At 32.4% G+C, this 17,876-nt stretch overlaps 1 protein-coding gene across 1 annotated transcript in view; it reads right to left on the bottom strand.

Annotated features, from left to right (window-relative positions):
* Nucleotides 1-14,914: 14,914 nt before the first annotated feature.
* LOC128990504 (sialin-like) overlaps nt 14,915-17,876 on the bottom strand; it is a 61,272-nt gene continuing 58,310 nt past the window's right edge. Inside the window, exon 11 of the mRNA XM_054412878.1 lies at nt 14,915-16,652. Coding sequence (XP_054268853.1) covers nt 16,452-16,652 — 201 coding nt within the window. The 3' untranslated portion in view covers nt 14,915-16,451. The remainder of the gene's footprint in view (nt 16,653-17,876) is intronic.

Genomic DNA, 17,876 nt, shown 5'->3' on the forward strand with positions numbered 1-17,876 from the left:
TATATATATATATATATATATGTGTGTGTGTGTGTGTGTCCGTGAACACGATAACTTGAGTAATTTTGATCCGATTTTGATGAAATTTGGTTTGAAGGTGTAAGGCGGGATAAACTTGAATGAGTTCGCGATCCAGCATGATCGGACCATGGGAACAGGGTTTTATGGGGGGTTTTATGGGGTAAAAATTGGTTTTTCTCACTTTTGACCCTCAAAAAACAAAATTTCCCAAATTATCTCTAAACCTTCTTAAAGAGCTTTAAAAAACAAACAATTCAGTATATCAAAGTGTTTTTGTACGGTTATTGGTTACGGAGAAAACTAAAAAAATTGTACATTTAAAATTCCCATGTTATTCTTATGGAGAATGTTGTAAAATGTTGTAGTTTGCTTGTTTATGGATATCTTTTGATCAAACTTGGCAAATATATTCATTTTATACTAAGCAATAATTATTTTACTTAAAACACACACTTTATTAGTTTCCTTGTAGCAGCAAACCTAGGTACTCGTCAAACCTAATGTTATTTAAATAGATCAATTGAAAATCAATTCAGCCAAATGGAAATTCGCTTAGACGGCAGGTTTGCTGCGGTGGGGGTATTTTTTTTATAACTTTGCTGATGTAAATCTAGGAAAGAATGAACAAATATGTGTGTAAGTTCAAACGTGCACGCCAGATAATACATAGTAACAATATTAATGTGTTCCCTAAATGGAAATTTTAGATTGATGAATTACCTATACAACAAACCTATACGCACCGTATAAGCAAGTGCAACCCGTTCCTTATAGTAAGGAAGCTATTTTCGACGTATAAAACTATCCATGTAATAACGTTTAGGTAGATAAAATATACTAATATTGCTGGTTATTTTTCGGGCAAATATTAACCATAACCTGATTTAGAATTGGAAAAGAATTGCTTTTGGCTAATACACATGTAGGCCTATTACGTATTTAGCTGTTACACATTTTGTTTTTAAGTACATACAAGGTCCAACCTTTCTATCGTTTTATAGGAATTTTTAAATTAAGGTATTCTTATACATACAAGGATTAATACCATAAATAAAACCTTTTAATATTTATACAACTATACATTCCATCCCCATGTTAAAGTTGTTACTTGTTTTAAAATCAAAATCGCCGTAGTTTATTTTAGCCACCGATAGATTGTACTATTATTTAAGGCACATAGCTTTAGATAGTACCGGGACACCAAGCTTTGCTCGGATTGAATAAAACACATCTGCTGACATGGCGACTTTAGGTTTGAGGGGTGGCGTCTTCCAAACGTCGAACAGCAATTCGTCTACACTCCTACTCAAGATGATCGGCTCGTTTATAATTTTGCTGGGCCGTAAGATATGACATAATTTCTCTACTTTTACTCTTTGATTCGCGACTTGTCTGAGGTTCTGAGACATTTGGTAAGATATATTAAGTGTTACACATTAAAAATTCGGAAAATTGTTTACTTTATTGCATTTAAATCGTCCCAAATGTGAGTACACAGTTTGATCTGGGTTTTTAGTGTATTCTTTATGACAATTGGACGGATTAGATTCGATTGCTCTGCCAGGTGATTCACAAAAAATTATTTAAATACAGTAGAGTCCCGCAAACTCGGCACTCGATAACCCGGCAGTCTGGATAACTCGGCCATCACTTGGCTCAGAAAATTAGTGATATTTTGAGTCCGAGTTAAACATGGGCTCAACCTAGCTCAAGTAAAATCATTCACAACACGTACCAAGGATTTTTTGTACTATATCTGATGACTTAATACTGACTTGTAATACAATAAAGGAGGTTAAAAAGCTTAAAAATTGTATTGTCCTTATTTTTTAACCCTAGTTCCCAATAACCTGGCATTTCACAAACTCGGCACCATTCCAGTCCACATTACGCCGAGTTTGCGGGACTCTACTGTAATTTGTGTAATCAACGACAATTTCACAGGAATACAGTAAATAACGACATTTTGCTCCACAATTACAATGCAATAACTCTTGATATAATGGAAGTACGTACATGATAATGTTATAAGAGTTTTCTCTGTTTCCCCCAAACTCCGTTTTTGTTTAGTGTTTACCTACGTTGCAAGCTTGTGTACGTAGGTGTATGGGAATAACACTGAACAACGGGTTGCAATATTTTCATTTCAAGATAAAATACACGAAAAAATTAAAACAGCCTGCTGACATTCCCTTCGCAAATTTTTTAGAAAAAAAGTATAATAAGATAACAGGTTGTAAACCGTTATAAATTTGACAACGTTAAAGGTTTGACTTTGAAGAGCAAGGAGACTTCTCATCCTTTTATAAAATGGCGCCTGGAAAATATTTTGATGTGAATTGAATCAATTATTCTCTTTTCTTGAGAGATTTTGTATTTTGTGTTTTATACTTCGGTTAAAATACCAGAAGTTTTGTTTGGTTTTAAATAACTTAAAGTATGTGAAATGTTACGAAATAAACAGCAAAACACCTTGTAGATAAACCAGACGCATATTGATAATGCGTCTGCTTTAATCTATAGTTTGTTAAATACAGACATTTTCATCCACTTTTTGAAAAAAATTATATTTATTATAAATTAATTGTTTTCATAAGTGATGATAATCCATTGATATTTTGCAACCAAAAATATTTTTAGAATAAAAAACTTAGCTTCGAAAGGAAAATCCTTTCCTAAAAATTAACTTGTATTGCTGAATAGGGTAAATAAATAACATAGACTAAAACACATGTATCAGAATCGTAATTATTTTACACCTACTCCTTCATATTATTATAAGCTTCAAGGGAGAGAGAGACTAAGAGAATGTGTAAACAGTAGAAAAGATACAAATTGTACAATGTGCAACACCGTGACACAAGTCATTTTACTTTTGTTGTCAAAAAATGTTGGCAACTGTTCACATGATGAGAAATCATATATTAATGCTGTCTAGCCTCGTGTGGCAAATGCAATAGTTCAACTGTCATCAGTATTATTAATAATGAATATTATTTTAATTATGATGTATTAAAATACACTAATAATTGATGGGTGTATTTCTAGGGGATAATTTTTAGGATACACTAAAAATTATAATTTATTCAGCAAGATGAACTTTTACCATATTTATTATTTATAATGCATGTCAAGATTTTGTTGTTAGAATATTAATGCTACAATGTAACTGGGTTTATCCTGTTTTGCAGCATTGTAATAAAAGAAATAAATAAATAATAAATTAAAAATGTCTCTTTTATTTATTTTTTACTAGGTTATGCTGTAGTTTTTTTGCAAATTTATACGAACGCGAGTAGATCTGGATTATACTTAGGCCTTTAAAAAAATAAAATTGTCGAGGCGTGCCCGCCTTCAAATTCGATGGTCGCTGAAGATCCCAAGCGAGATCGTTACCCAAACCAGATACCATTTGATATTGGGCTATCAATGATGCTACAGTATGTAACAAAAAGTGTACGTTAGATAAAAGCAATACCAGGGGCTGGAACGTCCCCTTACACAAAATGTATAAAAATGCCCCTGACCTAGATAAACACCAATAAAATAAAAAAGCTTAAAGCACGTCTGCGAGTAATGAAATACAAGATTTGTTTAGATAAACTATGTTATAACATAATAAAATGATCATACCTCTTTTAAAGGCACCAAGTCGCAGAGGGCGAACGTTTTGGAGTTGTTTATAGCATTAGTATTCGTTAGCAATTTTGAAAACAATAATTATAAAAATCCATATGTGATCAGTATGGTATTTTAAAACAAAGTAAATGATATATTATGTAATATATTAACTATTCTTGATTGGTCCGAACCAAGTAATTGACTTGGAGAAAACAAATTTTCCATAAAAACCAACATCCTCAATCATCGAATGTAAAGTCAAAACATATTAATCACTTAGATCGCCAACGTTATCCTTCTATTTTTATCAACATCATGCACAAAAAAAATATCTTTGCGACTTTGAAACTAAATAAAGTTTTGTTTTAAGGGAGCACTGGACTATTATACGTAAATGCATGTGTAGACTTTATTTTACTATGTTCTCCGTCATATTTAAATATAAAATTGGCAAAACCACATGATTCTTATAGCCTATATAAACAAACATTGATATGATAAAATACTAATTTGTTAACAACAGGTGTTTTGAATTATTTGTCTTTACTCCCATTTACAACAGATGAATATTATTTTTGCTAACAAAAGAACTTCAATTTATTCTACATTGAAGGACTCGACCGTTTCCACAAGCATCAGAACCGGCTTCCAAATGTACAATAGGATGAGAAGTCTGCTTGCACTAAAGTCAATAATAAAACAACGTGTTCAAAATGGCCTGTTTCGATAAAACATTGATTTGACTTTGGCTAGTTAGTCAAAACAGCTGATTGAAATATTTTGTTTTGTTCCCATTTACATGTTTCATAATTGTTATGTTAATAAAAATGTTAAGATAACATCAGCGCACTCAAACATTTCCTACATACAGCAATCGTAAAACTATCTTGTAAACAAACCGTGTTTCTAATAGCCTGCTTATGGCAACGCACGATAGTTCGCTTATAAGTTAAACAGCTGATTTAAATTAATTGTTGTAGATCTAACTTAAATAACATCATAATAATCAGTAGAATCAAAATGTTGTTTCTACTATTGTGTCTTATTTGATCAGTATAAGTAAATGTCCTATGATGCATTCTTTGTATTCTTAGATAATTGGGATTTGTACTGTACTTAGGCATCGATCTCTATTATAATAGAGATCGATGTACGTACAGTACTTAGGTCGTATATTGTATTGGCTAGTATATGCAAAGATTTTTTGGTTTACATTTTCATAGTAAATTGGCTATCATGGAAACTCATAGTGATAAACATTTAATATTTTAGGTTAGTTTTACATTGTTTAGGTGTTATCAAAATTTGGATTTGTTTATTAAAAGCATTCTTATTGTGTGTCGAGGTAATCTTGATAAGTTTGGCTCAGATATAGTCAGCCGTTATTGTGTGACGCGATTTGAACATTTGCATTAGGCTCGCTCCGCTCAATTAACAGTGACTGGTTGGTTCGTGCAGAACGAGGGAGTAATGTGACAACAAGTATTATTTCACCAATTACCTAAAAGCTAATGAACCTTACCAACTATTATTGCAAAGTAACGGTGTTTTCCATCTGCACGTTGAATACAACAGAAGAAGGTATAAAGTATTAAATCGGTTGGGACTTCAACCTCGTCTTGATTAACACTCTATTGACTGTTGACACTGACCACTAATTAACCTAAGGTCCCAGGTTGTTTGTAGCATCCTCTCATGTGAAGGTCACCATGTAGATTATTGATTGTTGTAATTAGTGTTGATTTAGCTTGTACATTGTAACCAATCGCAGATACAACTCTATCGCTTTGTAACATAGGCGTAACCTAAATAAATGAATAATCACTAGTTAGGATATGCTCGATTACTTTTATAGCTTTTTTGCTAACTTAAGCAAGCTCATTCTTGAAGCAGATCCCTTGATTAAAAACCCAATGATTAAAATTAGCAAGAAGTCAAAGCATTATACAGTTTAAGACTAGAATTGAACCAGTAAACCTCTGGTAGAAAAAAAGCGTCATTCGCCTATTGGGTCTGATGATGGTTGGAGTGTCCAATCGAAATCGATCACCACTTACCATCTTTTATTTATATTTACCGTCTTGTGAGTAACAGTATAAGCGTAAAAAAGACGTATCTTTTATTTACTTTCCGTAAATTTAATAACACGTACAATGCTGATGAAGAAGTCATTTATAAAGAACTATAATGAATTAGGTAACACATATCCTAAAATGTATAGGCAGCCATCTTATTCTTTCCAAGAGTGCTTATTACCGCTGGATTTCAATTGCAAATAGCTAATGGATAGTTAGTGTATTCGCAAAAAATCAAGCGTTTTGGACCACTTTTGTGGATTCTTCTATTCAAAATACCAAAGGCATTAGGCAGTAACAGAAAAACATTTCTTTTTACTAACCCAATATTTACATTTTTCACTCTAATTATCATTTTCAACAGCCACATAAAAAAATAAGTAATGAATGCAAAATTCACTGCAGCCGTGTCTCTAAACAAAATTTAAAATCACTAAAATCAGCTTTGTAGTGGTGATACACTTCAAAGCTGCGTTATTCAGTTGAAACATTGAACCAGACTCACACAAATCCTACTCTCAATAGCTGCGGTTCTAAACAATCCGACTGATTCTCTGCTTGAGGGTTTCATTCCCATTGAGGTTTCGATCCTTGCTTGATACTACGTTTATGTTAGTAATAAAACTGTTATAATTTAATTAAAATCCCCTTTTTTTGTATCAATAACATGACGAAACTTTAAATATTAATAAAATACCCCCGGAGCAGCAAACCTGCAGACTAAGCGACTTTCTACTTGTCTGATTACATTTTTATTAAAATACTAGCTGTATGCCCGTTCTACGCTCGGGGATCTTATTGTAGTCAGTTGAAACGTTCTTATATAAAGAACAGTAGTTGGTTTTCATATTTTCAGATATGCTGATCAAACTATTATTTATAAACAAATACAGTATCTGACAGTTCCAAGTCAAAAAAATAAACTCAGAAATCTATGCCTTAAAAATATTGTATTATCTTTGTAATTTGAAAGTTCTAAAAATGTTTTTCATGCCCACGTGCAATCTCATATATCTTATGGAGTTTGTGTGTATGGAGGTACAACCAAACAAAACCTTTGTGAAATTTTAATTAGTCAAAAAAGAGCTATAAGAGCCATGTTAAGTTTAATCTCGAGTTTGACGAATCCGTAAGGGAGCATTTTATTAACCAAAATATATTTAACGTCTACAGTTTGTATATCCTTGAGTGTATTATGCATGTCAGGAAAAATAAAGCCAATTTTACGATACATGAAGATATACATAACTACAACACCAGAAATAAAAAAAAAAACATAGTCTTACCTTTTCACAATTCTGAGCTATATAAAAAGAAACCATCCTATGCCGGTTCTGTATTCTTAAAACATATCCCAAAAGAAATATTGAACATAGATCAAAACAAGTTCAAAAGCGAACACAAAAGTTTTTTGATCAGAAATGCATTTTACTCTCTTGAAGAATTGTACAATTTAATCTATGTGAATGCTGATGCTAAATTTCATAACTGAACAATTAATTCAATGCAATGTACTGAGTTAGATTAAGGAACTGTGACGCTATTTATTGTATTGCTGTACATGAAACAAATAAAGAAGTTTTTAATTTGAATTTGAATTCTGCAATAAGCAAAACACAAAAACATCTGCTAACAATATAAAGTATGTTAGACTAGGCCCGTTTTCAAAAAAAGACAATGCAAGAAGCATTTCATGTAACAATTGGGGAAACGACGTTTTTAGGGTATTTCGACCCTGCTGAGTACGAATCTGCCTGTTGCCAACGCGAAATTTGAACCGGAAGTGCGGTATCCAAGATGGCGGCCAAAACTCTTTTTGCCCGATATCTCCCTTGTTAGTTGGCCTAAAATAATGGTTTAAACGTGTATATAGGGGGTTTTCAGATGCCAAGCACATTAAAAACACTCAAAATTTACTTAAATTAAGTTTTGAGGGCATATCTTCCAAAATGGCACCCAAGATGGCCGCCAAAAACTCTAATTTCCGCATATCTCCCTTGTTTTTTGGCTAAAAATAATTATTTAGACGTCTGCATAGGGGTTTTCTCGGATGCCAAACACATTGCAACATCCAAAATTTACTTACATTAAGTTATGGGGGCATATATTCCAAGATGGCACTCGAGATGCCTGCCAAAAACTCTTATTTCCGTATATACAGGGTGTATATAAAGTCCCGCACGGGCTTAATATTTTCTAAACGACAACAGATAAATCAATAAGATTTGGTATATCAACACCACACCTAAAAATCTACTTTTTCAAGGAACTATGAATTTTCTGTCATATCATGAGGACGTCCCGCAAGGAGTCAGAAGGAAATCTTAAATAAGAGCATAGGTCAATATAAACATCAAATTAAAGGTCTTTTTTAGTAGAATACAATGCCGCAACCGCACTTCAAAAGGTTGATCCTGCGCAAAATGACAGTTCAAACATTCATTTAATTTACATCGCTATTATACGCTTACTCCTCAGGGGGCACAGCCCTAGGAATTGGAAGAAAATTGTTAACGTAAGCATAGGTCGATATGCACATCAAATTAAAGGTCTTCACTAGTAGATTACAATGCCGTAAATTAAAGCTCAAAAGAACGCCTGAGTAAAAATGGCAGTAGTTGAAAGATTCAAAATGGCAGATTCAAGAAATCTTTGAACGGCTGCCATTTTGCGCAGGATCAACCTTTTGAAGTGCAATTTGCGGCATTGTATTCTACTTAAAAGACCTTTCATTTGATGTGCATATTGACCTATGCTTCCTTTTAAGATTTTCTTCCGACTTCTTGTGGGACGTCCCCATGATATGACAGAAAATTGATAGTTCCTTGAAAAAGTAGATTTTTAGGTGTGGTGTTGATGTACCAAATCTTATGGATTTACCTGTTGTCGTTTAGAAAATATTAAGCCCGTGCGGGACTTTATATACACCCTGTATATATCCCTTGTTTGTTTGTTTAAATTAATTATTTAAACGTCTACAAAGGTATTTTCTCGGATGTTAATCACATTGCAACACTCATTATTTACTTCCTTTTAGTTTAGATTACATATGTTTCCAAGATGGCAATAAAAACTTTATTGTGCTTACGTGAGCTCCGTGCGTATTATTGTATTTAGTGTTTAAAACCAGTCAGATATATATTAGTGGCTGAATATTTGCTACTATTTTTGAAATACCAATTGAAATTTTGCAATGTTAAAGTAGAAGGCAAATTGTTTAATGTACTCTGGTGGCACTGTAGATAACGCGTAGTATAACAGAACCTATAATTAAGTAATTGTACAATTAATTGTGTATGATGTTGACGAATTTATCACTTATTTAAGGTGTCCAGTTAAGTAAATATATATTTATTGTAAAATATGACGATGCCATACGTATGTTTTGTATGTTTTACGGCAATAAAAAATTTGATTTGATGTTATTTAAACATTTAGTTCAACAGAACCTGTAACAATTATTAACAATCACGGTAAACGCAATACGTTATTTTCACATTTAATAAACGAGAAAACATAACGAATAGCGTTTACTGTGATTATTTAACGAATGGTTCAAATACTACCTATTGCTAATTTTGAAACTAAGGATTTAATACAAATTGTACTTACCTCAAATAATTATTTCTTATAAATTTACAAATGTTTACTTTCTCTTCACAAAAAAATTTTTATATGCGGTTGGATAACAAAAGATGTTACCTTATTAACATTTATTTTGTACACATGTATACAACTGTTTACTTTCTCTTCATAAACTAACTTTTATAGACGGTTGGTCAACATAAGATATTAAAAAGAATAAGAGTTGTTTGCTGATTAATGTTGATCAGTGCAGCCATCACAATGCTGCCATAAAAAAACCTTTAAAAAATTTATTTCATCAATTGAGACCTATGGTAAACAAACCTCCATTGATGGTTGGTACCACAAGATCAATACAATACAACAGTACATTATCATTGTTATTAGTATAACCAAATTGTTTATTATTATTTATTAATGTGTTATACAGAACCATTGTTTAATTTAATTACATGCACCACCTCTTGCGGATTCGAGGTATGGTCAAAAAAATAATTTTTACAGGTTCTGTTGAACTAAAAAAAATCAAACCAAATCCAATTATTTATTGCCGTAAAACATACAAAACATACGTATGGCATCGTCATATTTTACAATAAACATCTATTTACATAACTGGACACCTTAAATAAGTGATAAATTCGTCAACATCATACACAATTAATTCTACAATTACTTAATTACAGGTTCTGTTATACTACGCGTTATCTACAGTGCCACCAGAGTACATTAAACAATTCGCCTTCTACTTTAACATTGCAAAATTTCAATTGGTATCTCAGAAATATTATCAAATATTCAGCCACTAATATATATCTGACTGGTTTTAAACACTAAATACAATAATACGCACGGAGCTCACGTAAGCACAATAAAGTTTTTTTTGCCATCTTAGAAACATATGTAATCTAAACTCAAAGGAAGTAAATAATGAATGTTGCAATGTGATTAACATCCGAGAAAATACCTTTGCAGACGTTTAAATAATTAATTTAAACAAACAAACAAGCGATATATATATACGGAAATAAGAGTGTTTGTCGGCCATCTCGGTTGCCATCTTGGAAGATATGCCCTCAAAACTTAATTTAAGTAAATCTTGAGTGTTTTTAATGTGCTTGGCATCTGAAAACCCCCTATATACACGTTTAAACCATTATTTTAGGCCAACTAACAAGGGAGATATGGGGCAAAAAGAGTTTTGGCCGCCATCTTGGATACCGCACTTCCGGTTCAAATTTCGCGTTGGCAACAGGCAGATTCGTACTCAGCAGGGTCGAAATACCCTAAAAACGTTGTTTCCCCAATTGTTACATGAAATGCTTCTTGCACCTTATAGAGAGGGATTTTTTAATTATGGGCCTGCTCTATGTAGCACAGAGGTGTTGCATAAACAACTGGGTTACAATATAATTTCTTCAAGAACATACCCACACATCTTGAAGTTAAGGGTAGTACTACATTTTTAGGATTAGATAAAAGACTAAATTGGAACGGTCATGTTGAAAAAAGTACTTCCAAAAGTTTCTTCGATCATGCCTTATTATATTAAAAAACTATTGTGAAAGGGGAAGAGAAACTTTGAAGGTAGTTTACTTTTTATACATACATTCAGTGATTTCATTTGGGATTTCCCTTTATGGCTAAACCAATAAGAGAAACTTAAAATCTATATTAAGAATGAAAAAAAAACTATAAGAATAATTTACAACCTTCCACTTTAGAACTTCTTAAGAGAAAGTTTAAATCATAAAATATAATGACAGTTTTCGGTATGTATGTTTTTGAAACAGTGGTATATCAGTTAAAACAGATTTCATGGAAATAGAGCTGGTTGGAAAGAAACATGATTATCTTACAAGAAATCAAGGCAGCTTTACTATTAAGTCCTCATAAATTGCACCTTTTTGAAAAGAAACCCAAATACGCCACAAAATTCTATAATAAACTTCCAAAGGACATACAAAGCAGAATTAAGTATCAAAAAATTTAAAAACAAACTTGAGAAATTTCTCATTACCGGTACCTATTTATTCATTTGATGAACTGTAATTGACTTCTCTTTCCCTACTAATCAAAGTACTTTTTCTTTATTTATATCATTTTCTTTTTTTCTTTTGGTTCTTTGTTTTTTTTACAATTTTTCTCTTATTTACTTTAAGCATGTATATTTTATTATTAAGAAATGTGACACTGACACCATTCATGTTTATATTCCTAATGTACTAGATGAATAAAGATAATTTGAATTGAATTGAATACCCACCTAAAGAATAGCTGGCCATAGCATAAAATAATAAGTAGAACATTAGGTGTATATAGTATTGCTTGTAAAATGGTAGAGCTCCGAGAGTTCCGCTCAATAGTGAACTTAGTATCATATTTGACAGAGGTAATATCTCAATTCGATCCCCCTACATTTAGTCAGTTAAAGTCATTTGAGCCTTGACAAAATCTGATTATTTCCTTTGAGACATTCTCTGTCACTTTTAAAGATAATTGCATTTTGCATGTCCGACATACCATTTATCAGGTAGTTTCCATTTTACATTTGTAAGTAAAGTAGATGTTGAGCTATGAAGTTAAACACATTTCTTAGCAGTCGAATGTTGTATATTTTTGGCCGATAAGAAGTTTCTCAAATATACAGGTTTATCTCTCTGTCACAATGCCACTGCTGGGGTGAATACTAAAAACTATTTTTAGTGTCTGAGTGTTTGAAAATGAATCCTTGTAAAATGTAATGCTCCCAACTAGTATATATGTATACATACCAAATAGGATAAAGTGTTTCTCGTTTTTCATCGTCATCGCTTGCTTAGGATTAAAATGTTAAATGACTGTTAAACTAAATATAACTTAGAGCACTAATAATATTTATAATAGTTATACAGCAGTATAACTAAAATTTATTCTTAGGCTACATAATGTTGCTGTGAGTAGGTTAGGATTGTGAGATAAGCAAGAGCTAAATAGATTTGTCTAAAAGTCAAACTTTAGAGTTATATGAATATCATTCAGGCATTTTCATGCAAGGATACCGTCCGCTGCAAGCTAAGAGCTGCATCTACTATCGAGATGCAAATGCAAATGGAATAGATACTTAGGAGTCTTCCTTATAACCATTAGAATACATTTATTTTATGCACTGATGAATAATACATTACAGCTACTAGAGTGCAATTTATTGAATTTACTATACGGTAGTTTAAAATTTTTAAAATATTTAGAGATGTTTTAATGATGCTGACTCACCATGGTGTATATTTAAAGGCGTAGATGAAAGAAGGAATATGTTGGATTTATTGACGGCTTTGTTGCAAACTTAGATCAGCTGTTCTTTAGTCAAGGCCAATAATTATTAGCGAATTTCCCTATAGGGAAGTAGCTATTACCGTAGGTCTCATGGTAAGACCTAAGCCCGGGACCGATTTACTTTTTCATTTTGATGTCCCCAGAGGCCAAAAACACCATTCGTTCAAATTTTTATATATCTATATATAGAGATATATATATATATATATATATATGTGTCCATCCGCACGATAACTTGAGTAATTTTTGTCCGATTTTGATAAAATTTGGTTTGAAGATGTAAGGTGGGATAAACTAGAATGAGTTCGCGAACCAGCATGATCGGACTATGGGAACGGGGGTTTATGGGGGGTTTTATGGGGTAAAAATAGGTTTTTCCCATTTTTGACCCTAAAAGCACAAAATTTCACAATATCTTTTTAAACCATTTTGTAGAGCTTAAAAAAACAAATAATTTAGTATATTGAAGCGTTGTTATGCGCCTAATTGTTACGGAGAAAATTCAAAAAAATTTTAATTTTAAAATTCCCATGTTATTCTTATGGAGAATAAGTCAACTGTTGTAGTTTGCTTGTTTATGAACATATTTTGATCGATTTTGGAAAATACTTTTATTTCTTACTAAACTATTATCATTAAAAAAAAAATCTTTTTTACCCTCCCTGTTGCAGCAACCCTAAGTACTCGTTAAACTAATTCTATTTAAATAGGAAATAAATGTGCTATTTTTATGGAGGCATTTTAGTGTAAATCCAATCAGGTTAATGGAAATTCGCTTAGTCTGCAGGTTTGCTGCGGCGGGGGTATTATATTACTAGACGAGTACCCGTCCTTCGTACGGGGTTGGCGTATAAGTGTACAAAGCTTATTGCAGTTATACTCTTGATTTGCATTTGCAATGGAAGAGGACACGTTTTGAGAAAATTTGGTTTACTATAATTTACGGTACACTATATAGCACATCTACCATAGCCATAATGTTATACCACTTCACCTAAACAATAGAAAGAAGTTAAAGTTCTCACAAGTTTTTGTTGCTGCTTGGTTCAAATTAGCTGTTGTCATAAATGTATAAAGAACTAATGGTGCTGCACCCTGTTGGTAAACCGTATAACCTTTTAATGCTATCGAATATCATAGAAACAAATTGTGTACCTATTTGAAACAGCTGGTAAAATCCTAACCTTTCAAAAGGTTAACATGGGAAATTCTAGAGCCACTGGGGCGTAGCCCAAAAGGATTTTTGAGGTAACAATATGTCTATATGTTAATCGAGAATGTGAGCTATCATCATACCAAATTTCAACACAATCCGACCAGTAGTTAATGCGTGATTGAACTTCATACAAACACACAAACTTTCACATTTATAATATTACTAGCTGTACCCACGGGCTTTGCCCCGTTTTACTTCATAAGTGAGCTCGTTCGCATGGCTCAATCACGTCCTGGTTGAAGTTTGTTCGCTACGCTCACTCACCTTTAGGTTGGAGCTCGTTCGCTGCGCTCACTTGCCTTCAGGTTAGATCGTTCGCTACGCTAACTCGCCTCCAGGTTGAAGTTCGTTCGCTACGCTCACTCACCTTTTGGTTGCAAATTAGCTGTTGTCATAAATTAAAAAAAAATAATAGTGCTGCACCCTGTTGGTAATCCTTGTAACTTTAATGCTATTGTACATCATAGAACAGAACCAACTTGCTTAATTGAAACAGCTGTTAAGATTCATTAATTCCATTTAAATAATACTCATAAGGTTAACATGGGGAACTCCAGAGCCACTGGGGCGGAGCCCGAGAGTCCGATCAGAATAAAAACAACTTGGTTTTCCTATTTAATGCCTAAAGAATCAGTGTACCAAATTTCAGCCTCCTAGGTAAATGGGAAGTGGGAGAATTAGTGATGAGTGAGTGAGTGAGTGAGTCAGTCAGTCAGTCAGTGAGGACTTTGCCTTTTATATAATATATAGATATAGATAGATTATGATAAAACCTATGACAACTGGGTCCAGTTTAGAACCATTAAAACAATTTTGAATTTTCTCAGGATCGACTTGGCAACGTCCTACTTACAAGGCGAGGTGAGCACTAGATACTGTATAGTGATGGATATATTTGAGTGGGGAGAAAAACTACATGTTTAAGTCATTGTAAATGACTAACTCCTACCCATGGTCCCTATAAAAATATTACCTAATAGTAACAATATTACCTGGGTTAAGGTCTCACCCAGGTAGTGCAAACAGCTCAACTTTGTGTAAAAAATTTGCTAAAATACAAAGGTTTATAACACAGAAATAATATGTTAAGAAAATGCAACATCTTTTAATATCAGAAAATATAACATTTCCATAATAGTTCATCTCTTTCTTAAGTATATTATTCCTTCAAACAAGTTTTATGAATAAAAATATAATACAATACATATATACAACTCTTAAAAATAGCAAAAAAATACAAACAATAAATACAAATTTCAAAAATATTTACTACCTAAATTTTTACTAGAAATTTAAATTTCTGATAGTCCTTACAGTTAGTTGTGATACTTTAATAGTAGTACATCTTATTTTGAACTTGTATAGCACTAGTTTAGTATAGTTACCATTACTTAATCATTCATGTATTTGATCATTTATTAACATTGTCATAATGTAAAATTTTTGTTAGGGGTTGGCTTACGAATATGAAGTAGACATCCCATCTTTATTGACCAATTGTAGCCTGTATTTACTCAACAAGAAAGTAGTTAAATGAGTCTTTCATAGAGTGTGCTACAATTTTTGTCTATTTTCTCTTTTTTTGTTCATACTTTTATAGTAATAAAACTAAACAGTATGAAAACTGGTTGATATGAACAATAATAATAAAATGAACAACAGTAGATGGGAACATGCTATGCTTTACAGTAGGTTTTTTTGTATGGTGGAGATATATTTCCTGTAATCTATGACCAACTCTGTCACAGACTTGTTGAGCCAAGTTAATTTTCATTCTAGGAGTGGATACAACTTATAATTATTAGAATGTCTATTTCTCTACATAATATGGTGTATCTAAATTCTAAGGTAACAGCCAATAAAAAAATATTTTCTTGTATTTATACAATTTTACAACATTTTTTTATTCTAAGCGTTAATAACACACTACAATGGAGTATTATTCTACAATCTCTATCATTAATTGCAGTTTTAAATTTGTCAAGGTGTTTTTATAACAAGAATTGGCAACATTTTGTTTCTAAATATAATTGATCCAAATTAGTAACATAACAACGCCTGCTTGATTAATTAACAGCCTTAACATAGCCTTCTTTGCAGTTTGGCAAAGTAGTTTAGGTATTTTTTTTTAATTGTTTTAATTCTAAGAATTTCCTCCTGATTTTTTTTACTTGTTAAAAAGTAGAATACTTTTATGACTGTTAAAACCCCATCAAGCATAGCAGAAAATATTTTCCAATTATTCTTGTTTTATTTTGTGTGTATATTGTTGGTCCCAATATTGACAACAGATCAAAATCTAAATTCTAATTCTAAGGATCAAAATCGTTTTCACCTATGAATAAAACGTATACACAAAATACCAGACTTTTTACAACTCTAATGGGAATGATTCAATCTATTATCTCCGTGCTCATTCATTCAAATTCGAAATGTCTCTTAGTAAAATCCAACTTACAACTAAAATACAAACAAATAAAAAATATTGCCTGTTTCAAGCTTTAAACTTACACGTTAACTGAATGAGACATGTACATGTTAAAGCTACCGTAACTTATGAGAATGTAAGCTTAGTGAAATGGAACACGGTGAGAAAATCGTCAGTGAGTTCTTGGCATTTAAGAACTGTCTCTTCTAAGAGGAACGGCTTCCTTCTCTTTAATGTTTTGCATTTCAACATCTGGTTTCCGACTTTGCCCCCCGCCAGGTGTGTTCCACGACTGCAGATCTCCGCTTCCAAATATCAGAAACACAAGACCCCCGACAGTGTATGTACCAACCAGGATCCAGAACACAATCCTCCATTGTGCGTAAGTTTGCTGAAATCAAAAATGTTCTATAAAATCGTTCATTTTAACACCTTTGTAGTTCAGTGTCGGTCGCCCTCCCAACTATAACTCTAACTCATAACAGTCATAGCTATTGAGCAACAAGCTAGGTTGCTAGCTTTAAACAGTTCACTGACTCGTTTTGTCACCTACCAAGTCACGTTATAACAAGAACGTCTTATCACACCGTAGCAGTGCCTTTGGACACGTGAAGAGGAAGGCTCATAAAACAGCCTTGAAAACTTGAATATTAAAAAAAAAATGCAATCGTAAAAAAGCTTGAAATTTCTTTAGGCTTCTTATTTTCTTTCTAAAGTTTTTCATTGACGGGTCCTAAAAAAATGTAAAAAATTCAAGGCAAGTGAAACCCTACAAAAGGTGCACTTCTTGTTAATCATAATAAAATAATTTTATCCATCCTAAATTAACAACAAAATTAGAATAGTGTTTTCATGACAGAAAATATACACAAATTATATTTTCCAAAATATTTCAATGTATGCATCACAGGATTCCTCATATTAATTTAGATACATTGATTTTTTTATATTGTTTACTCAGTAGCAGAGAGTTTTTAGCTGATGAAAGTGTTAGTTAATAGGTCAAATACCTTTCTTGGGTATATAGAAGGGTAGATTTAGCCCAAAAAGCCTCCAAGATAGAACAAATTCCAACAAAAGGTTTTTAAACGGCTTTTGGTGTAGTTACAGGTGTATTAAGTACCAGGAAAAAAGTCTACCAAAATTGGACAACCTGAAGTCTGGTTTTATCAAGGTGGCCGGCTTGAGGCCCTCAAATCTACAAGATGACTGCAAATTCGTGGATTTATAGTTCAGGATTGGACGATTTCCACAAAAATTGGTAATTACGTCATGTAGAACTATATTTCCAACCTTGAATATGAAAACCAGGCAGTCAACGTGAACCAATGATGGATTTTGAGGTTGTTATGTGCTAAAAAAATAAGGTTTTGTACCTCAAATATAAGTTTTTCAAATATTTTGTACAAAGTTTATTATAATTTCAAATTTATTTTTTCTAAATATTCTATATATACCAACCAAAAGAATTTCATCCCTTTCAAAAAAATATTTTTAACAACAGAACTCAAACACTTTTTCTTCCCTTAACACTTCAATATTAGCATAATAATTCACCTGCTTCCACTTTAAACCAAGTTTAGATAGTATCAAAACACCCTCCATTTTTTCCACC

The sequence above is a fragment of the Macrosteles quadrilineatus genome, unplaced genomic scaffold, assembly GCF_028750875.1.
Source record: "Macrosteles quadrilineatus isolate MER2022 unplaced genomic scaffold, UCM_ALF_1.0 Scaffold_3__2_contigs__length_128488019, whole genome shotgun sequence".
Taxonomy (NCBI): Eukaryota; Metazoa; Arthropoda; class Insecta; order Hemiptera; family Cicadellidae; genus Macrosteles; species Macrosteles quadrilineatus.